Source organism: Conger conger, chromosome 14 (assembly GCF_963514075.1).
Source record: "Conger conger chromosome 14, fConCon1.1, whole genome shotgun sequence".
Taxonomy (NCBI): domain Eukaryota; kingdom Metazoa; phylum Chordata; class Actinopteri; order Anguilliformes; family Congridae; genus Conger; species Conger conger.
The window spans coordinates 8,223,444-8,248,635 of record NC_083773.1 but is presented as its reverse complement, the minus strand read 5'-3'; the positions used below and the strand labels follow the sequence as shown (position 1 = coordinate 8,248,635).

At 49.1% G+C, this 25,192-nt stretch overlaps 1 protein-coding gene across 4 annotated transcripts in view; it reads right to left on the bottom strand.

Moving 5' to 3' along the window:
* Window positions 1–23,469, bottom strand: part of LOC133110006 (DNA (cytosine-5)-methyltransferase 3B-like) — a 40,126-nt gene extending 16,657 nt beyond the window's left edge. For 2 of the 4 annotated variants that reach the window (XM_061219814.1, XM_061219817.1), the window contains exons 1-9: window positions 23,331–23,469; window positions 21,484–21,562; window positions 8,678–8,822; window positions 4,619–4,695; window positions 4,182–4,334; window positions 3,520–3,678; window positions 2,831–2,938; window positions 1,977–2,121; window positions 252–374 (exon numbers count right to left, since the gene is read on the bottom strand). In XM_061219814.1, the coding sequence (XP_061075798.1) occupies window positions 252–374; window positions 1,977–2,121; window positions 2,831–2,938; window positions 3,520–3,678; window positions 4,182–4,334; window positions 4,619–4,695; window positions 8,678–8,822; window positions 21,484–21,546 (973 nt within the window). In that variant the 5' untranslated portion in view covers window positions 21,547–21,562; window positions 23,331–23,469. Of the gene's footprint in view, window positions 1–251; window positions 375–1,976; window positions 2,122–2,830; window positions 2,939–3,519; window positions 3,679–4,181; window positions 4,335–4,618; window positions 4,696–8,677; window positions 8,823–18,484; window positions 18,569–21,483; window positions 21,563–21,649; window positions 21,676–23,330 lie in introns of those variants that run through there. The other 2 variants (XM_061219815.1, XM_061219816.1) reach the window with 2 other exon arrangements.
* Between the last annotated feature and the right edge of the window lie 1,723 nt (window positions 23,470–25,192).

Below are 25,192 nucleotides of genomic sequence, written 5' to 3'. Positions count from 1 at the left end.
GTATAATAAAGTCTTTTTAACGCAACCATAAGAGTGCCTCGATCGCCATCCTTATCTCATCATTCTCATCACCCTTGTTCCAAAGAGAACCTTTTTGGATTTTACTGTTTACCACAGACACGCTTCTCTCTCTCTCCGTTTTCTATATGATTTGTCATCTTGGTCATGATACATGTTATTATGTAAATTAACTTTCTATGCTCAGTGCGTGCTTCAGCAAAGATTAAACATGAGTCAGGTTAACCTCTGACCTCTGGTGCAGACTTCCTCGATTCCGGCCTTGGCCCCGCCCACGCTGGGCTTCTGTCTCTTAGGGGGAGGGAAGTACTCAGACAGACCAGCCCCCAGGACCTGGGAACTCAGAGAGCCATTCTCTGCCAAAGAGAAAACAGAAAAACAGGAAAAAATAAGGACAAAGCCTTTGTTGTGACTTCGTATTTTCAAAACTATGATAGCCACTCCGGACCTGGGATAGCCATTAGGTCTACTCTACTAATGAAGAGTTCTTGTGTAGGGGAAAATTCACAGAACGAAAGATCTCCCTCCTAAAAGCATGATAACCAATCACAAGTCAAAATCAGACTCCGCCTTAGTGAGCAGGCTGGTTCCTCCAAAACTCTCGACGATGTGTGCTAAAAGTTTATCAATATATCTGTATTAAAGTTTGATATGTACCCTGTATAGTTTCAAACTGATTAACTGCTAAATTGTGCTAGGATTACACAGTGAGCCCAGCCAGCTGGCAGGGGGGGGCCCCGTCTTGAACTGTGTAGACCAAACTGTCAAGGGCACGGATATGACTGTACAGCTGATTTCTCCAGGACTCTCAATGTTTTATGCCAGGAGTGTATCTATTTGACCTAGAACATTAATTATAGCTGAGCTTATGAAAACGCAAGAAACCACAGTGAAAACTGTCGAAATGAGAGCAAAGAATGCTACGTACATTTACTCCCTTAGAAGAGAATAATTAATCAAATGTTTAGTATGTCTGTAGATTAGAAAAGTATATTAGAAGTGAATATTAATGAAATGTTTAGTTTGTCTGTATATTTTCAATGATTACTGCTGCTTAGTTCGTCTTATAAAAGCGAAAGATACAGAGTCACGTGTATGGATGACGTGTTAGAGGGAGGGCATCCAGAACTTTATGAGGTCTGGTAGTTTGCCAAGAGCAGGTGCGGGGTGAAGTGAGGACACGTAGTTGGCAGAATGCCCTGAACTTTGTACAGAGTTGGCAGAGCATAAGGACCGTTGGCAATTTGCCACAATGACGTTGTGGGAGGAGCGTTGGGAGGAGTTACGATAAGAAAAGTGTGGGTGATTTGCCAGAATGAGGTTTGAGGAGGAGTTGTAGGTGGAGTAACTGTGTATAAAATGGGTGTACAAATGCCAGTCGGGGTTCAGTTCTGGAGAGCTGATCCGGCTTTATGCACGTGTGCTAATAAAGTCTGATTTTCCTGAAGATCTTGCTGCCTGGTGTCGTCTTTTCCCTGGCGAAGATGTTTTTCGACAAATTGAAGATTTGGACTCTGTCATTTCCTAGACACGACACTTGATTCGAAAGTAAAATGCAACAATTATTTATTCCTTTCTTTCAATTCAAAACAAACAAATGGCATAGGCCTGTACCCTTCCTTGTTAGTGCGTGCGGTAGAAATCCTTTTTGCTTCCTCGGTCTCCTCCCACATGAGTAACCCTTTATATACACAGGTAAGACATGCAGGTAAGCATGACCTCACTGGATCAGGTAAGGGCTCTTAAAAGGTAAGTAGCATAATAAATCATAACCATAATAATCCCCAAAACGAATCATTCATTACGTTCTCATAATTCGTTCATTACAGATCACTTTCATTTACCCTAAGCTCATTTAACATTCAACATTTTCAGAACCCATAAGTGCATAAACGGCTCCTACAGCCACGTTGAGAGGAGGATTGTGAGAGAGGGATTGTGGGAAATGTAGTACAGACCTGTGCTGTGGGTGGGGGGTTTGACTCCCTCGGGGCCCTTGGGCAGGAAGCCACTCTGAGCCCACTCCAGCATGGGCTTCACCTGCCCCTCTGGGCTGTCCTGCTCGCCCGCGGGAAACACCTGGCCCGCACGCCTGCCTGCCATCTGACACGGACAGACAAACGGACACCAGATACAGACACATGTCAGCATGGAAACATGGCAAACAACAGACACACAGACAGACACACGTCAGCATGGAAACATGGCAAACGACAGACACACAGACAGACACACGTCAGCATGGAAACATGGCAAACAACAGACACACAGACAGACACATGTCAGCATGGAAACATGGCAAACAACAGACACACAGACAGACACACGTCAGCATGGAAACATGGCAAACAACAGACACACGTCAGCATGGAAACATGTCAAACGACAGACACACATCAGCACACATACAGACACACAGACAGAGACAGACACACAGACAGACACAGAAACAGACACACAGACAGACACAGAAACAGGAAGAAATCCAGGAAGAGTTACGCCAGCAGACACACAGTGAGGTGGAAGCGTGCAGTCTTCACCAGACACAACCGCAGAAAAACAAAACACAACACAAAGGTGTAAGAACACCTTACATCTACACACACACACACACACACACTCACACACACACACACAAACACATACTGTACACACACAGAAATAAGAACACGTAAATAAGAACGCAGACATACACACATACATAAAATAACATCGTACACAAACAGAAATATCTGTGGCTGGCATAAATAAATAAGAGCACAGCCACACGGCAGAAGAGTGCTTCTCGTTCCACAGGGCCTGCCCTCCTCACCTCCAGGGCCTGGAACACTGCCCGGCGGTAGGATGCCAGTCTGGTGTACGAGGCCTGGCTGAAGTACTTGGGGAAAGCAGTGATGCAGTACAGCTTATCGGCAGAGACCTGGAGAGAGATAATTATTCTATTTATCTACTCGCAAAAAGCATCGCTGTCATTATTTTTTCACATTTTGCTATGATTGTAGTTTTGTTTTTAAAAAGTATTATTATATGTTTGTTTTAGCTATCGTCACATTTATACATTTACTGATTGGTCACCAGTGTTAGTGTTGTACTTTGTGTTTGTGCTAATGAAAGCTTTGGCAATTTTACAGATGTATTTCCTGCCAATGAAGCAAGTCAAATTGGAATTAGCATTTAAGAGACAGGACCTTTTACACCAGTGTTTCTCAACTCTAGTCCTTGGGACACACTTGCCAGAAGGTGTTTTGTTGTGACCAGGATCTCACACACCCGATTTAACTAATCAAGGGCATTTTTGGTGGTTTAACTGATTCAGTCATTAAATCAGGTGTCTTGGGTTTTCCTGGTTACAACAAAAACCTGCTGGCAAGTGGGTCCCCGAGGACCGAAGACGAGAATCGCTGGTTTACGCCGTTCCTGTTTTCGTAGGCGGACGGGTTTGCATCAGGCATAGCTGTAATGAGTGACTCCCCCCTGTTTGACCTTCGACCCCTGTCTCACCTCTGAGAACTTGCCGTCTCCAAACCACTGGAGCCAGCGCATGCCGGGCGTGGCCAGCCTCTTGCCGGTGACGCACCAGGTCACCACTATGCCCGGCCACCAGGAGAAGCCTTTGATCTTCCCCCACACCAGCTCTCCCACGCCGAAGCCCTTACTGTCCTGCAGGGGCCAGACGTGAGAGAAATGGTGAGTGGTAGGCATTTATATAGCGCCTTTATCCAAAGCGCTGTACAACTGACGTTTCTCATTCACCCATTCATACACACACACACACACACACACACACACACACACACCAACGGCGATTGTCAGGAGCATTTGGGGGTTAGGTGCCTTGCTCAGAGACACTTTGACACACCCAGGGCGGAATTGCCAGACTGCCAGATGACTGCTCTCACCACCAGAGCCAATGTCGCCCCACGTGAGGTCACTACCAGCCAAACAAACATAGCCAATCACAGCAAACCAATCACACCCAGTCAGCGAAAGCTCAGTAAAATGATATGCAGCAGAAGGAGTGTGAAACTGATGAGGTATGAAAGTATGAAAAGGGAAAGGCCAGTGAGTCAGAACATGAAGCCAACAGTGAAGACGATACAAAGAGGAACCAGAGATTATGAATCTGCCCAATAACAAACACCTCTCCCAACGCATTCCCTTGCCTTGTACTCTGGCTGGCTAGCGGTCTCTGTGGGGGAGGAGGAAGATTCACGGCTGGGAGGGGGTGAGTCAAGGCTGTGGGCGGAGTCCTTGGAGTCCTGGTCCTGGTCCAGCAGCTCCACAGAGGGAGGGGAGGGGGTAATCGTGGAACGACTCTGGAGAAAGCACCGTATTTGCAGCACATCACAGCACAAGTCACTGAGAGAGAGTGAGTGAGTGTGAGTGTGAGTGTGAGTGTGAGTGTGAGTGTGAGTGTGAGTGTGAGTGTGAGTGAGTGAGTGAGTACCTGACTAGCTAAGTATATATCTAGGTGACTGTGTACCTGAGTGTCTGTATTTCTTTACCTGACTGTAGGTAATGTACCTGACTGCAGGTAATGTACCTGACTGTAGGTAGTGTACCTGAGTGTAGGTAGTGTACCTGAGTGTAGGTAATGTACCTGACTGCAGGAGTCCCAGTTCTCTGGGCTCTTCCTGGCTCTCTTCCTTCCGCTGGAACGCCGAGTCACACTCATATCTGAGAGAGAGAGAGAGAGAGAGAGAGAGAGAGAGAGAGGGAGGGAGAAGATGGGTCAGAGGAAGAGTGTGTATGCATGTGTAATACCTGTAGGTTAATGGTCCTGACCCTGTTTGGGGCTGGGTGTGTTACCTGTAGGCTCATGGTTCTGGCCCTGTTTGGGGCTGGGTTTGTTACTGTACCTGTAGGATCAAGGTCCTGGCCCTGTTTGGGGCTGGGTGTGTTACTGTACCTGTAGGATCAAGGTCCTGGCCCTGTTTGGGGCTGGGTGTGTTACTGTACCTGTAGGATCAAGGTCCTGGCCCTGTTTAGGGCTGGGTGTGTTACTGTACCTGTAGGCTCATGGTTCTGGCCCTGTTTGGGGCTGGGTGTGTTACTGTACCTGTAGGATCAAGGTCCTGGCCCTGTTTGGGGCTGGGTTTGTTACTGTACCTGTAGGATCAAGGTCCTGGCCCTGTTTGGGGCTGGGTTTGTTACTGTACCTGTAGGATCAAGGTCCTGGCCCTGTTTGGGGCTGGGTGTGTTACTGTACCTGTAGGATCAAGGTCCTGGCCCTGTTTGGGGCTGGGTTTGTTACTGTACCTGTAGGATCAAGGTCCTGGCCCTGTTTGGGGCTGGGTGTGTTACTGTACCTGTAGGATCAAGGTCCTGGCCCTGTTTGGGGCTGGGTGTGTTACTGTACCTGTAGGATCAAGGTCCTGGCCCTGTTTGGGGCTGGGTGTGTTACTGTACCTGTAGGCTCATGGTTCTGGCCCTGTTTGGGGCTGGGTGTGTTACTGTACCTGTAGGATCAAGGTCCTGGCCCTGTTTGGGGCTGGGTTTGTTACTGTACCTGTAGGATCAAGGTCCTGGCCCTGTTTGGGGCTGGGTGTGTTACTGTACCTGTAGGATCAAGGTCCTGGCCCTGTTTGGGGCTGGGTGTGTTACTGTACCTGTAGGATCAAGGTCCTGGCCCTGTTTGGGGCTGGGTGTGTTACTGTACCTGTAGGCTCATGGTTCTGGCCCTGTTTGGGGCTGGGTTTGTTACTGTACCTGTAGGATCAAGGTCCTGGCCCTGTTTGGGGCTGGGTTTGTTACTGTACCTGTAGGATCAAGGTCCTGGCCCTGTTTGGGGCTGGGTGTGTTACTGTACCTGTAGGATCAAGGTCCTGGCCCTGTTTGGGGCTGGGTGTGTTACTGTACCTGTAGGATCAAGGTCCTGGCCCTGTTTGGGGCTGGGTGTGTTACTGTACCTGTAGGCTCATGGTTCTGGCCCTGTTTGGGGCTGGGTTTGTTACTGTACCTGTAGGATCAAGGTCCTGGCCCTGTTTGGGGCTGGGTTTGTTACTGTACCTGTAGGATCAAGGTCCTGGCCCTGTTTGGGGCTGGGTGTGTTACTGTACCTGTAGGATCAAGGTCCTGGCCCTGTTTGGGGCTGGGTGTGTTACTGTACCTGTAGGATCAAGGTCCTGGCCCTGTTTGGGGCTGGGCTTGTTACTGTACCTGTAGGATCAAGGTCCTGGCCCTGTTTGGGGCTGGGTGTGTTACTGTACCTGTAGGATCAAGGTCCTGGCCCTGTTTGGGGCTGGGTGTGTTACTGTACCTGTAGGATCAAGGTCCTGGCCCTGTTTGGGGCTGGGTGTGTTACTGTACCTGTAGGATCAAGGTCCTGGCCCTGTTTGGGGCTGGGTGTGTTACTGTACCTGTAGGATCAAGGTCCTGGCCCTGTTTGGGGCTGGGTTTGTTACTGTACCTGTAGGATCAAGGTCCTGGCCCTGTTTGGGGCTGGGTTTGTTACTGTACCTGTAGGATCAAGGTCCTGGCCCTGTTTGGGGCTGGGTGTGTTACTGTACCTGTAGGATCAAGGTCCTGGCCCTGTTTGGGGCTGGGTGTGTTACTGTACCTGTAGGATCAAGGTCCTGGCCCTGTTTGGGGCTGGGTGTGTTACTGTACCTGTAGGCTCATGGTTCTGGCCCTGTTTGGGGCTGGGTTTGTTACTGTACCTGTAGGATCAAGGTCCTGGCCCTGTTTGGGGCTGGGTTTGTTACTGTACCTGTAGGATCAAGGTCCTGGCCCTGTTTGGGGCTGGGTGTGTTACTGTACCTGTAGGATCAAGGTCCTGGCCCTGTTTGGGGCTGGGTGTGTTACTGTACCTGTAGGATCAAGGTCCTGGCCCTGTTTGGGGCTGGGCTTGTTACTGTACCTGTAGGATCAAGGTCCTGGCCCTGTTTGGGGCTGGGTGTGTTACTGTACCTGTAGGATCAAGGTCCTGGCCCTGTTTGGGGCTGGGTGTGTTACTGTACCTGTAGGATCAAGGTCCTGGCCCTGTTTGGGGCTGGGTGTGTTACTGTACCTGTAGGATCAAGGTCCTGGCCCTGTTTGGGGCTGGGTGTGTTACTGTACCTGTAGGATCAAGGTCCTGGCCCTGTTTGGGGCTGGGCGTGTTACTGTACCTGTAGGATCAAGGTCCTGGCCCTGTTTGGGGCTGGGTGTGTTACTGTACCTGTAGGATCAAGGTCCTGGCCCTGTTTGGGGCTGGGTTTGTTACTGTACCTGTAGGATCAAGGTCCTGGCCCTGTTTGGGGCTGGGTGTGTTACTGTACCTGTAGGATCAAGGTCCTGGCCCTGTTTGGGGCTGGGTGTGTTACTGTACCTGTAGGATCAAGGTCCTGGCCCTGTTTGGGGCTGGGTGTGTTACTGTACCTGTAGGATCAAGGTCCTGGCCCTGTTTGGGGCTGGGTGTGTTACTGTACCTGTAGGATCAAGGTCCTGGCCCTGTTTGGGGCTGGGTTTGTTACTGTACCTGTAGGATCAAGGTCCTGGCCCTGTTTGGGGCTGGGTGTGTTACTGTACCTGTAGGATCAAGGTCCTGGCCCTGTTTGGGGCTGGGTTTGTTACTGTACCTGTAGGCTCATGGTTCTGGCCCTGTTTGGGGCTGGGTTTGTTACTGTACCTGTAGGATCAAGGTCCTGGCCCTGTTTGGGGCTGGGTTTGTTACTGTACCTGTAGGATCAAGGTCCTGGCCCTGTTTGGGGCTGGGTTTGTTACTGTACCTGTAGGATCAAGGTCCTGGCCCTGTTTGGGGCTGGGTGTGTTACTGTACCTGTAGGATCAAGGTCCTGGCCCTGTTTGGGGCTGGGTGTGTTACTGTACCTGTAGGATCAAGGTCCTGGCCCTGTTTGGGGCTGGGTGTGTTACTGTACCTGTAGGATCAAGGTCCTGGCCCTGTTTGGGGCTGGGTTTGTTACTGTACCTGTAGGATCAAGGTCCTGGCCCTGTTTGGGGCTGGGTGTGTTACTGTACCTGTAGGATCAAGGTCCTGGCCCTGTTTGGGGCTGGGTGTGTTACTGTACCTGTAGGATCAAGGTCCTGGCCCTGTTTGGGGCTGGGTGTGTTACTGTACCTGTAGGATCAAGGTCCTGGCCCTGTTTGGGGCTGGGTTTGTTACTGTACCTGTAGGATCAAGGTCCTGGCCCTGTTTGGGGCTGGGTTTGTTACTGTACCTGTAGGATCAAGGTCCTGGCCCTGTTTGGGGCTGGGTGTGTTACTGTACCTGTAGGATCAAGGTCCTGGCCCTGTTTGGGGCTGGGTGTGTTACTGTACCTGTAGGATCAAGGTCCTGGCCCTGTTTGGGGCTGGGTGTGTTACTGTACCTGTAGGATCAAGGTCCTGGCCCTGTTTGGGGCTGGGTGTGTTACTGTACCTGTAGGATCAAGGTCCTGGCCCTGTTTGGGGCTGGGTGTGTTACTGTACCTGTAGGATCAAGGTCCTGGCCCTGTTTGGGGCTGGGTGTGTTACTGTACCTGTAGGATCAAGGTCCTGGCCCTGTTTGGGGCTGGGTTTGTTACTGTACCTGTAGGCTCAAGGTCCTGGCCCTGTTTGGGGCTGGGTGTGTTACTGTACCTGTAGGATCAAGGTCCTGGCCCTGTTTGGGGCTGGGTGTGTTACTGTACCTGTAGGATCAAGGTCCTGGCCCTGTTTGGGGCTGGGTGTGTTACTGTACCTGTAGGATCAAGGTCCTGGCCCTGTTTGGGGCTGGGCGTAGAGGGAGGCTCAGCTGCAGTTAGGGGGCTGTTCCTCTTGGTTCTCTCCTCTGACTCGGACCGACACAGACCCTCCACTGGCGCTGCATCGCTGAGCACTACAGCCTGGGACAGGGCAAGGGCAAGGACAAGGGCACTCAGCACCAAATGCCCAAACACTGAACCACCAGCACCAGCTCGATCGATCCATTACATTACATTGCATTGCATTAATGGAATTTGGCAGACGCTCTTATCCAGAGCGACGTACGGTTGATTAGACTAAGCGGGAGGCAATCCTCCCCTGGAGCAATGCAAGGTTAAGGGCCTTGCTCAAGGGCCCAACAGCTGTGCAGATGTTATTGTGGCTAGACTGGGGATCGAATCCAGCAACCTTGCGGCTCCCAGTCATGCACCGTAACCACTACGCTACAGGCAGATCCATTTCATTGAGTCAATTGGTTGACTTGAGTAACTTAAAAAAAAGTAACTTTTTCACATAGGTGGTGTGAGTGTTTGATAAATTCTTTCATTATTAAATAGATTTAATAATTCTCACCCGGTTTAGCCAGAACCTGATTTAGCTAAGTATGTCACGTCATATATACTGTGCAAGTGAGTGTAGCTTGGCTAGTTAGCAAGTAAGCAGAGTGAGACGCAATAAAGATAAGGCCTTGTAGCAGGTTACCGTGACAACACTCTCTGGCGATGCAAACCTGAGGTTCTATATAATGTCGCTGCCCTTGGCTAGGGGCAATTTAGCCTTTAGCTGACTGGTAATGTGTTTGTCTTTGGAGCCTTTAGGCGAATGAGAGGCCTGGGTTCAAATCTCATCTTGGATGAGTGCCTCTAACTCACACACACACACACACACACACACATACATACACACGGGTTCAATGGAGGCATTCGACAATAATTAACCTCTTGACTGTTCAGTGCATTAAGATGGCCTTGAACAATGTGTGTGCAACTCTTTCGGGGCAACGCAGCTGTCACACCAGGTAATCCCTCTCGCAAGAGTAATGCGTTCAACGGGAGTGCGCGTTTTTCACTGTTCACTCCCGAGTAGATCATTAAAAGGGCTGAAGCAAAGAGGAAATACCAACAGCACCAACACACCTCTGTTTCCCTGCCCTGCACCTCACACTCTACCTGCACCTCACACTCTGCACCTCACACTCTGCACCTCACACTCTGCACCTCACACTCTGCACCTCACACTCTACCCTGCACCTCACGCTCTACCCTGCACCTCACTCTACCTGCACCTCACGCTCTGCACCTCACACTCTGCACCTCATGCTCTACCTCACGCTCTACCCTGCACCTCACGCTCTACCTGCACCTCACACTCTGCACCTCACACTCTGCACCTCACACTCTGCACCTCACACTCTGCACCTCATGCTCTACCCTGCACCTCACGCTCTACCCTGCACCTCACGCTCTACCTGCACCTCACGCTCTACCCTGCAGCTCACACTCTACAGCTGACGCTCTACCCTGCACCTCACGCTCTACCCGCACCTCACGCTCTACCCTGCACCTCACGCTCTACCTGCATCTCACGCTCTACCCTGCACCTCACACTCTACCTGCACCTCACGCTCTGCACCTCACACTCTGCACCTCATGCTCTACCTCACGCTCTACCTGCACCTCACACTCTGCACCTCATGCTCTACCCTGCAGCTCACGCTCTACCTGCACCTCACACTCTGCACCTCACACACAGGTAGAGCGTGAGGTGCAGGGTAGAGCGTGAGGTGCAGAGCGTGAGGTGCAGAGCGTGAGGTGCGGGTAGAGCGTGAGGTGCAGGGTAGAGCGTGAGGTGCGGGTAGAGCGTCAGCTGTAGAGTGTGAGCTGCAGGGTAGAGCGTGAGGTGCAGGTAGAGCGTGAGGTGCAGGGTAGAGTGTGACGTGCAGGGCAGAGCGTGAGGTGCAGGTAGAGCGTGAGATGCAGGGTAGAGCGTGAGGTGCAGGGTAGAGTGTGAGGTGCAGGTAGAGCGTGACGTGCAGGTAGAGCGTGACGTGCAGGTAGAGCGTGAGGTGCAGGTAGAGCGTGACGTGCAGGGTAGAGCGTGAGCTGCAGGGTAGAGCATGAGGTGGAGGGTAGAGCGTGAGGTGCAGGGTAGAGCGTGAGCTGCAAGGTAGAGCGTGAGGTGCAGGGTAGAGCGTGAGGTGCAGAGCGTGAGGTGGAGGGTAGAGCGTGAGCTGCAGGTAGAGCGTGAGGTGCAGGGTAGAGTGTGAGGTGCAGGTAGAGCGTGAGGTGCAGAGCGTGAGCTGCAGGGTAGAGCGTGAGGTGCAGGGTAGAGCGTGAGCTGCAGGTAGAGCGTGAGGTGGAGGGTAGCGCGTGAGGTGCAGGTAGAGCGTGAGGTGGAGGGCTCTACCTGCACCTCACGCTCTGCACCTCACACTCTGCACCTCACGCTCTACCCTGCACCTCACGCTCTACCCTGCACCTCACGCTCTACCCTGCACCTCACGCTCTACCCTGCAGCTCACACTCTACAGCTGACGCTCTACCCTGCACCTCACGCTCTACCTGCACCTCACACTCTGCACCTCATGCTCTACCCTGCAGCTCACGCTCTACCTGCACCTCACACTCTGCACCTCACACACAGGTAGAGCGTGAGGTGCAGAGCGTGAGGTGCAGGGTAGAGCGTGAGGTGCAGAGCGTGAGGTGCGGGTAGAGCGTGAGGTGCAGGGTAGAGCGTGAGGTGCGGGTAGAGCGTGAGGTGCAGGGTAGAGCGTCAGCTGTAGAGTGTGAGCTGCAGGGTAGAGCGTGAGGTGCAGGTAGAGCGTGAGGTGCAGGGTAGAGTGTGACGTGCAGGGCAGAGCGTGAGGTGCAGGTAGAGCGTGAGATGCAGGGTAGAGCGTGAGGTGCAGGGTAGAGTGTGAGGTGCAGGTAGAGCGTGACGTGCAGGTAGAGCGTGACGTGCAGGTAGAGCGTGAGGTGCAGGTAGAGCGTGACGTGCAGGGTAGAGCGTGAGCTGCAGGGTAGAGCATGAGGTGGAGGGTAGAGCGTGAGGTGCAGGGTAGAGCGTGAGCTGCAAGGTAGAGCGTGAGGTGCAGGGTAGAGCGTGAGGTGCAGAGCGTGAGGTGGAGGGTAGAGCGTGAGCTGCAGGTAGAGCGTGAGGTGCAGGGTAGAGTGTGAGGTGCAGGTAGAGCATGAGGTGGAGGGCGTGAGGTGGAGGGTAGAGCGTGAGGTGGAGGGTAGAGCGTGAGCTGCAGGTAGAGCGTGAGGTGGAGGGTAGCGCGTGAGGTGCAGGTAGAGCGTGAGGTGCAGGTAGAGCGTGAGGTGCAGGGTAGAGCGTGAGGTGCAGGTAGAGCGTGAGGTGCAGGGTAGAGCGTGAGGTGCAGGTAGAGCGTGAGGTGCAGGTACCCTGCATCTCATGCTCTACCTGCACCTCACGCTCTACCCTGCATCTCACGCTCTGCACCTCACGCTCTACCAGCACGTCACGCTCTGCACCTCACGCTCTACCCTGCACGTCACGCTCTACCTGCACCTCACGCTCTACCTGCACCTCACGCTCTACCCTGCACCTCACGCTCTACCCTGCACGTCACGCTCTACCTGCACCTCACGCTCTACCCTGCATCTCATGCTCTACCTGCACCTCACGCTCTACCCTGCAGCTCACGCTCTACCTGCACCTCACGCTCTACCTGCACCTCACGCTCTACCCTGCAGCTGACGCTCTACCCTGCAGCTGACGCTCTACCTGCACCTCACGCTCTACCTGCACCTCACGCTCTACCCTGCACCTCACGCTCTACCCTGCACCTCACGCTCTACCCTGCACGTCACGCTCTACCCTGCACCTCACGCTCTGCACCTCACACTCTACCCTGCACGTCACGCTCTGCACCTCACGCTCTACCTGCACCTCACGCTCTACCTGCACCTCACGCTCTACCCTGCACCTCACGCTCTACCTGCATCTCACGCTCTACCCTGCACCTCACACTCTACCTGCACGTCACGCTCTACCTGCACCTCACGCTCTACCCTGCAGCTCACACTCTACAGCTGACGCTCTACCCTGCACCTCACGCTCTACCCACACCTCACGCTCTACCCTGCACCTCACGCTCTACCTGCATCTCACGCTCTACCCTGCACCTCACACTCTACCTGCACCTCACGCTCTGCACCTCACACTCTGCACCTCATGCTCTACCTCACGCTCTACCCTGCACCTCACGCTCTACCCGCACCTCACGCTCTACCCTGCACCTCACGCTCTGCACCTCACGCTCTACCTGCACCTCACGCTCTACCTGCACGTCACGCTCTACCCTGCAGCTCACGCTCTACCTGCACCTCACGCTCTACCCTGCATCTCATGCTCTACCTGCACCTCACGCTCTACCCTGCATCTCACGCTCTGCACCTCACGCTGTACCTGCACCTCGCGCTCTACCAGCACGTCACGCTCTGCACCTCACGCTCTACCCTGCACGTCACGCTCTACCTGCACCTCACGCTCTACCTGCACCTCACGCTCTACCTGCACCTCACGCTCTACCTGCACCTCACACTCTACCCTGCACCTCACACTCTACCCTGCACCTCACACTCTACCTGCACCTCACGCTCTACCTGCACCTCACGCTCTACCCTGCACCTCACGCTCTACCCTGCACGTCACGCTCTACCCTGCACGTCACGCTCTACCCTGCACCTCACGCTCTGCACCTCACACTCTACCCTGCACGTCACGCTCTGCACCTCACGCTCTACCTGCACCTCACGCTCTACCTGCACCTCACGCTCTACCTGCACCTCACGCTCTACCCTGCACCTCACACTCTACCCTGCACGTCACGCTCTACCTGCACCTCACGCTCTACCCTGCACCTCACGCTCTACCTGCACCTCACGCTCTACCCTGCACCTCACGCTCTACCCTGCACCTCACGCTCTACCCTGCACCTCACGCTCTACCTGCACCTCACGCTCTACCTGCACCTCACACTCTACCCTGCACCTCACACTCTACCCTGCACCTCACGTTCTACCCTGCACCTCACGCTCTACCTGCACCTCACGCTCTACCCTGCACCTCACACTCTACCCTGCACGTCACGCTCTACCTGCACCTCACGCTCTACCCTGCACCTCACGCTCTGCACCTCACGCTCTACCCTGCACCTCACGCTCTACCCTGCACCTCACGCTCTGCACCTCACGCTCTACCTGCACCTCACGCTCTACCTGCACCTCACGCTCTACCTGCACCTCACACTCTACCCTGCACCTCACGTTCTACCCTGCACCTCACGCTCTACCCTGCACCTCACGCTCTGCACCTCACGCTCTACCCTGCACCTCACGCTCTACCCTGCACCTCACGCTCTACCCTGCACCTCACGCTCTGCACCTCACGCTCTACCTGCACCTCACGCTCTACCTGCACCTCACGCTCTACCTGCACCTCACACTCTACCCTGCACCTCACACTCTACCCTGCACCTCACGTTCTACCCTGCACCTCACGCTCTACCTGCACCTCACGCTCTGCACCTCACGCTCTACCCTGCACCTCACGCTCTGCACCTCACGCTCTGCACCTCACGCTCTACCTGCACCTCACGCTCTACCTGCACCTCACGCTCTACCCTGCAGCTCACGCTCTACCTGCACCTCACACTCTACCCTGCACCTCACGCTCTACCCTGCACCTCACGCTCTACCCTGCACCTCACGCTCTACCCTGCACCTCACGCTCTACCCTGCACCTCACGCTCTACCTGCACCTCACGCTCTGCACCTCACGCTCTACCTGCACCTCACACTCTACCTGCACCTCACGCTCTACCCTGCACCTCACGCTCTACCTGCACCTCACACTCTACCCTGCACCTCACACTCTACCCTGCGGCTCACGCTCTACCTGCACGTCACGCTCTGCACCTCACGCTCTACCCTGTATGTCACGCTCTCAGAAACAAAGTGACAGTGGAGGGACATTTTTGTACTTCAAGGATCAAATTAACCAAATTAATCTCTTACAGAGAAACAAACTCTCTCACACACACACACACACACACACACACTCTTTTTCTTAAAGAGGGAAAGAGAAAACACTTAACAGTATGAGTGAGGCAGATTTATGTCTATCACATAGAGGGAACATTTATTATTGGGGATAGCACACGGTTTCTGTACTTATAACCGACGTACAACATGCAGGTTAGACATTTTCAGACGGGTTACAATCTTCCACACACAGACCGCCAAGAATGCTGAGGAGAAAGGACTCAATGGGGCCCCATTTTACAAAAAAACCTTCAATCTCAAGGTCCCTTAAAATGGCCAAAATTTATCCCACACCCACCACACCATCCGCACTACTGCAACGCACTAACTGCACCAAGGCAACAGTACAATGAAGCCTAATTTCCTAAAGTATAACACAAATACAATATAGGGCATATACGACATACAAAGGACATATAGCTGCTTGGAACATTATATCTGCTCAATAATTACAATGGTCACAGTAGCAGCGATTAATAAACCAGACAATGTTTACTGTAAGACTACTAAATGTGGTATGTATGCAAGGAACACTGACATATGAACACACTGAAGGGTGACAAAGTGACATTGAAAATGTGCAGCTTCCCTCTTTCAGCGCTTCAGGTAGAAAGTGCCTTTGCATGCGAGTCTGCTTTGGTGGGTCAGGTGGGGTTTCCTGTTTCCTGTCGTTATCGTAGCTGACACAAGGCCCCACTTTCACAACTAAGGAACTGCCAACTGTGCTATCTTGCAACTGTGACACACGGGAACGTTAGTGGCTGATTAGCTCACAATCACTCGGACACACAGGAGGGTGAGCAACTTACGATCACTGAGACATGCAACAGGGTTAGCGACTGTGCTAGCTTACGATCGCTCAGACATGCAACAGGGTTAGCGATTGTGTTATCTTACAATCACTCAGATATACAGGAGGGTTAACGGCTATGCTAGCTCACAAGGATCCAGAGAAAAGGAGTGTGTTCGGAATGGCTCCCTATACACTATATAGTCCACTATTTAGGAGATTGGCCATTTTGTAGGATGTCCAAATTTTAACACAATAAATAGTTCACTCAATATTACCCACAATGCACTGCAAAATACAGGGTACAAACGATGTACACTACTTGTTCACTGGAGAGATTTTCGTCAAGATGGCAATGGTTGAGCCTGCTGCGTTCATTTACAAATGTAAGGCTGGCAGAACATCTTCACGCCAACAAAAATAGCAACCGCAACTTTTTTGTCCGAATTCTTTTTTTAGTAATTAATCACAGACACACAATTAGTACAAGTACACAACGAGCCAGGAAATCCCTTGTTCGAAAACATTTTTTAAACAGCCATTTCTTGCTTCCTCACCAAGCCGCTGCCAGCCGACACAAGCGTGGCGCGTTGCTAAGCTACCTGCTCAGAATCCATAGTGTCCGAAATCATCTGGTCTTTTCACCACTGAATCCCTATCCAGTGCTCTCCAGTAAGCAGAGTCCCCTATGCGGTGCCATTCTGAACTCAGCCCCAGTCCTGGGCCGGGGCTGTCAGGGTTTGGGCTGGTGACGGGAAATTCTGACAATTAGGCCAAATCAGTCTAATGAGAGAGAATTGAGGTTTGTAGAGACACGGCCGGCGAAGCAGTCAGGCCATCTCTCTCCCTTTCTCCTTTGTCTCCCTCACCCCCCCCCCTCCCCCCCATTTCTCTTTTTACCCCGGCCCGTTTAAACACAATTTCAAATCTCACACTGTGACCCCTGTCCTGTGCAGACAAAGCCACACACTGTGACCCCTGTCCTGTGCAGACAAAGCCACACACTCAGGTCAGAGGGTCACAGGTTCCTAGATCCTGGCTTTCTCTCCTTCCGCATTCCCACTCTACTCAACAGAACCCGGAACTCACGTGTGCGTGTGTGTGTGTGTGTGTATGTGTGAGTGTGTGTATGTGCGTGCGTGTGTGTGTATGTGTGAGTGTGTGTATGTGTGTGTGTGTGTGTGTGTGTGTGTGAGTGTGTGTGTGTGTGTGTGTGTGATTCACTTTGCCTTTTCCCCCCCTTGAGTGGCCCCTGTTGCAAACTTAAGAGAGAGAGAAAGAGAGAGACCTTTGATTCTCCTATACTTTAACAGATAAAGGAGACAAACAAAATTCTTGTTTCCCCAAAACATTTCAAAACTTGGAAAGAAACCAATGAAATCAGAATGTACTGTTGGCATGTCCTTGATTGCCTTCTTATCACACATACACACACACACACACACACAGCCAAGTCAAACTCACCAACATAAATTACTCCTGCTCCTTTAAACCGTTTCCTGTGCAGTATGTGTGACAGAGAGAGGTTCACCGCACTCGTGAAGTCAGTGGAGTTTTGAATGAGCAGTGCTGAAATGAAAGCGAGCCTCTCTTTAAAACCTTTGTGCGACGCGATTAGAGCAAGTGGCCCATTGAACAGCTACAAAAGCCGGCGTCCCATCTGGACCCCGGCGACCCCCCCCCAGGTGACCCCTCTCCACTGCCCCCCACAGCTTGCCTGGGCTACATTAGGGCTTAGTCCAGAAATCACAGTTGGGGGGGGGGGGGGGGCTACACTAACTCAACAGTCCCCTTACCCCTTGGCAATAACCGAGGGAAACATGTCCACATACAACACTTACCAACAAGGAAGAACACCCATCAAAAAGGAAACATGCAATACTGATCAATCGGGATACTGATACTTTACGCAGAGTGGCCAACTTTGTAAAAATCCACATACAATACTGACAAATAGGTGAAAATGACACTGACCAAGAGGACAATATGGCAACACCAGTGTTTCCTCTACATTCATTCAGTGGCAGTGGTCTGCAACTACAAGATTCTCACCGCCGTTGGAAAAAGGATCAAATTTCTCATCAATAATCTGGACATCGTTACTGTGTGTAGCACTGTTCTGATGAGCGCACAGTCGCACACACCCTGAGGCACAGCCTATCCAAAGCCCCGCCCTGCTCACAACTCTACGAAATGATATCCTAAAACCCCGATGGGACCTCGCAGAAAGACGTCTGCAGAAAACAAGAGAAAACTACACCCATGCACAATATTAACCAATAGAAAAAGACGCCTGCAGACGACAATACCCAAGTAAACTGGGTCACGGAACTACGTATTGATAAAAATGTAGTCGTATTGACCCCAAAACGTATTTCGAGTTTTAGAAACGAATCAAAAGAGGAGACTGTAAACATTCCAACAATACCAAAGTTATCTCTCTACTCCATATATCAAGAGAGTTGTGTCCCGTTTCGTTTCGAGTGCCAACAAACCATGTTTCTGAGAAAAAATGGCTGCAACGTTTCGTTAAGTGAGGCTGGGAGACTACCGACACTGGGTGAACAAAACCTCAGGGCTATAACGTGTAATCTTATATATAAACCCTTTAAAACCATATTTTTACTCTGAACATTTAGCTACTCTTGACATTAAGACATACAGACCAGCAAATACTTTAACGCAGCTGATTTGGTCGTATGTGACTGGTGAACGGCGACAAGCTGGCTGGCCTCCAAACAACGGACTCCGGTGTTACTTTCACTTTGACATCTTGCCTTTAAAGCGTAAGAACTTGGGAATTTAAGAATTTGGCATCAAGACATGCAGATTACGAAAGCCAAGATATTGTTCTACAAAATGAAGATGCAAGCCTAAAACACCCAAACATATTTTTTTTTTTACATAAATATTGATTTATGTGAAATTGGCCGTCGCGACTTACGACAGGATGGATCACATATGTAATCGGGTGTTTTCCTCAGGGACTTCAATTGACGTCTGGCTGAATCTGCGTCATAGGATGCCGAGTTGCCTACGACTGGTCAGTTAGCACCCAGTATTAAGCGCTTAATGTTACAACCGACAGGGGACACCTAGTGGACAGCTCACAGTGGGGCCGTGCCAGTATGCACTCTTGATCACACTTGGGTATCTGACGCGCACATTCACATGCTTAACGTAAGTGGGTACGTCCCATTTCTCGAATAGTCAAAAGTTCAGTGCGCTTGATGCGCACTTCATCCAGAGCCCAGAGCGGTATTCGGCCAAGTTCACAGACCCACATCTCACCAAGATGGTGACGTTTGTTGTTGACGCCTGTCTTAAAGTTGTCAGCTTGGGTGTTTATAGGAGAAAAATGCCACCAAAGAAATATCAATGTAAGTAAGATGTTTTCAAAGATGCAAATCTTACAGTTTTCTATTTTATTCATATAGTAGCAAGCTCGGTTAATTTGTCTATAGTTAGCAAGCACACAAGAAGCTTTGCACAGCTATTAATAGTGGTATGACTACAATAAAATACATGGGCACTCCCGACAATTCATACAAACATGCATGCTGTATGCAAACTTATGTTCCACATCACAATATGTCACCAAAGTGTGCAAGTACCCAAGTACACTTCGCGTGGAGAAATGGGACGGCTGAAGAGAGTGAGCTTGGTCAGGGCGTCGGCCATGTTGTCTCCATGTGCTCCGCCAGAGAGGAACGGGGCACCATGGAGAGACGCAGTTTGCTGGATTTTCTGCCTGTGCAAACCGCAACATATAGTAGGTAATACGGTGGAAGTAATATTCTGGATGGACAGGGAATGCATGTGATTTCTTTCCCCAACCTCATCACAAGTGAGGGGTTTTTTTTAGTCGCAAATTATATTTGTGTAATAACTGATTAGTTTGGCCTAAGTGGTCAAGAAAATTCAGATAGAAATGTGAATGCTGTAAGGCACATTTGCGAAAATCTTTTTATCTGACATACATGGTGCCTCATCACACAAATTTGTGAAGTAGGTTTGACATTAGCTTGGGAAATTATATTAAGCTAGACTGAATAATTTCATGTTCATGACGTCACGGTTTCTTACACAACCAACAAATAAACTGGCTAGTTTGATCACTAGCTTTCCACCTGGCTGTTCAATGACCACGCACTGCTTGAATATTCACAGAAATAGTCATATATTAAGAATCCTGGCTGAAATCACGACTACAATCTGATTCCAACTCTTGTTTACTTGCATTAGAACATGGGTATCTTGTATTGTATGGCGGCCTGTAGCGTAGTGGTTAAGGTGAATGACTGGGACACGCAAGGTTGGTGGTTCTAATCCCGGTGTAGCCACAATAAGATCCGCACAGCCGTTGGGCCCTTGAGCAAGGCCCTTAACCCTGCATTGCTCCAGGGGAGGATTGTCTCCTGCTTAGTCAAATCAACTGTACGTCGCTCTGGATAAGAGCGTCTGCCAAATGCCAATAATATATAATATAATATATATATATAATATATTCACTCTACCATCTTTGGTTCTGCCGAGAGGCACTGGGATCGGCAGTGATCCACAGTGCCACCTACAGGTAGTTATGACGAACGGATTGAATACATGCCTTCTCAATCTTTTTTCATTTCTCATAAAGGCTATGCATGTACAGCACTGTGTTGGAACTTGGCGCCATTTATTATTTTATCATACAATATGTAAAAGAAGAAACACCTTTGATATTTCTTCATCTAATATGAACAGAATAAAGCAAATATACTTTCCTTTATATATTTAAATGCAGGTTTTGACTGCGGTTTTGCTTCCTATTATACGCAGCACTGTACTGTATCAGAACTGTACTGTCCTCTAGGGTCCTCATCACACTTGTCCCTGTGTTCAGTCTGCACTTCGTTGTACGTCGCTCTGGATAAGAGTGCCTGCTAAATGCCTGTAATGTAATTCTAGTAGGCCTAACTGAACCAGGTTACCTAATTTAAAAATTCAGCTTGGTTTTTTTTTTGGTTTTTAAAAAAAAAAAATTCTCATTTCCCCCCATTTTCTCCCAATTTCGTACCCAATTGTACCCTATCTAATCCAATTAGTGTTAGCTGGGGATACACCGCTTACGACCCCGTCCCTTTGGTGGCCCAGAGGGAGAACAGCACACCTTCTTCAAGCCGTCTCGTCTCACAGCCTGCGACCGTAATTCCGAGGCGCACCGAGGTGCATGCACGCGGCGACCCCTCCTAGTCCCTGCTGAGTCCCTCCCTTGGAGCAGCGAGCCAATTACGCCGCTCCACGAGAGCCGACCAAACTCAGCTTTTGACAGGACCGGGAATCGAACCCCGGTCCTGGGTGTGCAACTGTAACGAACTGATGCATTACATTACATTATTGGCATTTTGGCAGACGCTCTTATCCAGAGCGACGTACAGTTGATTACACTAAGCAGGAGACAATCCTCCCCCGAAGCAACTAAGGGCCTTGCTCGGGTTTCGAACCACCGACCTTGCCTGCCCCAGTCATGTACCTTAACCCTAACCTTAACCACTACGCTATAGGCTGCCCCCATGCCTGCATCAAGGCCCGTTGCTCTGGCTGTGTGCCACTGCGGGCCATACAGCTTGGTTTCAGTCAGTTTGTTATCACAACATGGCGACATGGCTCAGGCAGTAAGAGCAGTCGTCTGGCAGTCGGAGGGTTGCCGGTTCGATCCCCCGCCCGGGCTGTGTCGAAGTGTCCCTGAGCAAGACGCCTAACCCCCAAATGCTCCTGACGAGCTGGTCGGGGCCTTGCATGGCAGCCAATCACCGTGTGTGTATGAATGGGTGAATGGAGAAGCATCAGTTGTACAGCGCTTTGGATAAAGGCGCTATATAAATTCCTGCCATTTACCATTTACAAATAGCTAGCTAGCCAACTTCTGAATTATATTCTAATTTTAGTGAAAGAGGGACCTACCGTGGCCGCCATCTTGTCGCTCTCAGCCATGATGGTGGAGGGGGAGTATTCGTTCAGAGGCATGGCTGCAGTCCAACACCTGCACACGCAACACAAACAGCCCTCAATCAGAGACTGGTGTCACCTCAATCATCATGATCTCAGAAAATGCTAGATATACACTCACCGAGCACTTTATTAGGTCTTTATTAGACTATTTAGACTTCTCCTGCTGTAGCCGATCCACTTAGATATTATGCGTTGTGTGCTCAGCGATGTTCTTCTGCATGCCACTGTTATAATGTATTTGCGTTACTGTCAGCTTTGACCAGTCTGGCCATTCTCCTCTAACAACTTTCATTAACAATGCATTTCTGTCTGCAGAACTGCTGCTCACTGGATTTTATTTTTCTTTATTTTTTTGCACCTTAAAGAACCAGTCGCAGAAAGAGGGTCAGTGCAATTTGGTTGTGATTAAATAAATGTTTGTAAGGACATCTAATAAATGTCCTTCCAAATAACCATCTTGTGCAGGTTATTAACCATTTCTAGTCTGATGCCCATGCTGGCTGCAACATATTCAGATTCAGCTTAGTAAGAATATTCAAATCTACAAGTACTCTCTTGCTACCATTTCTGAAAAAAATAAAAAATAAAATAAAATAAAAAAATAAACAGCATTAACCCTTTCAGCATTTAAATTGAACGTTGATGTTGAAGAGCGAAGCATAAGTTAAAAACTGGGTGACAAAAGTTTCGGCCGCAACGAGATTATGATTCCAATGGATAAACTGTCACAACGTATATCGCTTCCTCTTTAAAAAAACACAAATAATACTTCCTTTACTCAACCATTGTAAAATGTCACCTTTCAATCTTTAAATCTCGATTTTAAAATGTACAGCACCAAATCCATCGCCGGAGGCAGTGACAACGCTCAGTGAAACTGAAACCAGCGCATGGTCTCTGGATGAAAATATGAATTCAGCTATGAAACAACCAATGCATAATACTACTAATAACAATAATACACGTGAACAATAAGGGAATCCAGTTATGACAACATTTAGAGTTTACGGCGCGTGCACCAAGTTCAAATATAATGCGGCTCAATTTGATATCCAGTCATAGGCCAATAACTTATTAAATTGATGACAGCATTGTTAACTTTGCCCCATAATAACGTAATAACACGCACATAATCACACACAGGTGTTGATACAAACGAAACGGGTCGACAATGGACTAGCAGGTCAATATAAAATATCGTTTTCAAAAAACATTAGCCTAGCTTAGCTTTCGTAACAACGGCGTTAATCAAACTCACTGAATCAGGTTTTTTTTCCTTCTGCAGCCCACGAATTCTACTGAGGCGCAAGCCATGCTACAATAAGTTAGTTACACTTTGCAGCTGTAACAGTGCGCCCGTACGAGCCCTCAGACTGAATAAAAAAGATAACGGCCCAGCGCACATTTCGTGCAACATTACGCGAATCAATCGGTAAATTTAAAAACGTAGGGGAATGCATGCCATTGTAATATTATTTTAATAGGCATATATTATTTGAAATACACTGTTTTAACACTTTGTGTTGACAATGAAAGCAAATGATTTTCCGTGGAAGCGCAAACTAGGCTACTTCCAAGCAGGCTACTTGAATTAGGGTAACTTAATTCAAAAGTTAGTTGAAGTTAGAATTCATATATGAATCCTTAGGTTTAGTAATTGACTATAGTTGCAAAGAAATGACGCTAAGTGCACTGACATATAGCTCCTGCAAAGAAGACATCACCTCAGTTCTGCGATATTCTGATAGCTAAAGAGGAAAATATGCTCATCTGAAGTGAAAGGGAGCAACGAGATTTACCTGTTGCTGCAACCGAACAGAAGAGATGAAGCGAAAGAGAGAGAGTTTGATTCCTCGAAGTTTGAGGTTTGTGTGGACGCGTGGTTTCTCTGACCCGCGCACGTACAGAGGCTTTCTTTTTCGGTCACGATATTCAGGCGTGACTTTTCCCGGGTCACGAATCGTACAGTTGAATGAAACTACATTTACCCTAAACTCTTACGTCACCGGTCTCCGCCCTCTCGACGTTGTCCCCACTGCACATGGTAGACCATTTACAAAGCAGTTAATTTTTTAATAGAGTAACATGTTATGGTACACTGAAAATATGGTTGCTAGGTACAATATTGCTGTTGTAGCTATGAAGACGATCCTGAGGAATTCCCTCCCCTGTGTCAATGTTAACATCTTAATGGCCAATTTTGCACCATCCTTTGTCAGCACAGGCAAAGCTAAAAGTAAAATTCAATGGCAAATAAACAGTACGGGGGTTGACAATCCTGGTGCTGGAGAACCACATGATCTATTGATTGTCTTAATCTCGCAATCATATAATATATAATATAGGCTATACTGCATTTAACTGCGTAATATAGGCTACTCATTTGAATACTTGGGCTATGTGCCTACGGCGGAATGCATTTTTCACGTATTCATCATTCAATGAAATGTACAAAACATTGTAAAGAGCAACCGATAAAACTCAAACTAAATCTTGGCTATATCTCCATATATGGTTAGACGCGATAGTGTCAGTGATTTCGATATCTGCCATGCAGGCGTCGTCATACCTAGCAAGTACAAAGCGACGGACTTGAGCTGTAACTAAATGACGAAACTGCTTCAACCAATGCAATGTCTACAAGTTCCTCGACTACGACCGAAAACACAGAAAGGACCAGTTAAAATTGTATCGGTTGCGTTTCGAAGGACAATAAATACATGTAACACTTCAGCAGCAGTTGTGCTTAGACATGATTCTGTTTTGTTAAAGGAAGTGAGCTGGTATCCCAGTTGGTCACGAATACGATTTGCTTTGGCTTTTTTATTTTTTATTTTTTTTACATTTGTCAGTTTCAGCTATAGAAGTTAGTTGGGCTTTTAACACTTCCATCGTTGATGGTCAATGTGCCGACTAAATATCCCCTTCACGTAGCCATATAAAGCGTTTCATTTATAACACATTAAACTTACCATATTATCTTTTCCATTGTTGAATCTTTGGTTTTTAAGAAATGTTGATTTTCTTTTTCTTTTTTTCCAACGGCATTAGACCTACAGCTCTAATTAACAGGTACGTAACATGTAACAGACAAGATGGTATCTTGTTTGGACAAATTCCAGAGAATACACTGTTTTCACATCATTCCATGACATAGGCGTAATTCTTTTAATAAATCTTATATTATCAATATTGTTTTTCACTTGACCCCCAGACAGGTGAATTCATAGTTCAACACAATCTCTCTCTCTCTCACAGAGAGAGAGAGAGAGACACACACATAAAACAGGCATATAATAATAATAATAATAATAATAATAATAATAATAATAATGTAATTTGTGAAGTGCTTTTCCCACATTCAAAGCACATGGCGCAGAACAAAAACACACATAGCAAGAATAAAAAAACAACAACAAAAAAACAAGAGCAAGTAATAAAACCAATATATAAGTAATAAAACCAACACATTGATTAGATACATCTCCAACACCCTTACACTTTATGTTGCTTGCACATAATGTGATTGGGTGGGGGATGCTGACATACTCTGCATCCTTGACAGTTTATCCATTGGAATCATAATCAAGTTCTCAAATTACACACACTTCAGCAAGGTGCTGATTTGTGGGAGATTCCTGACCTCTCGTGGATATCGGGG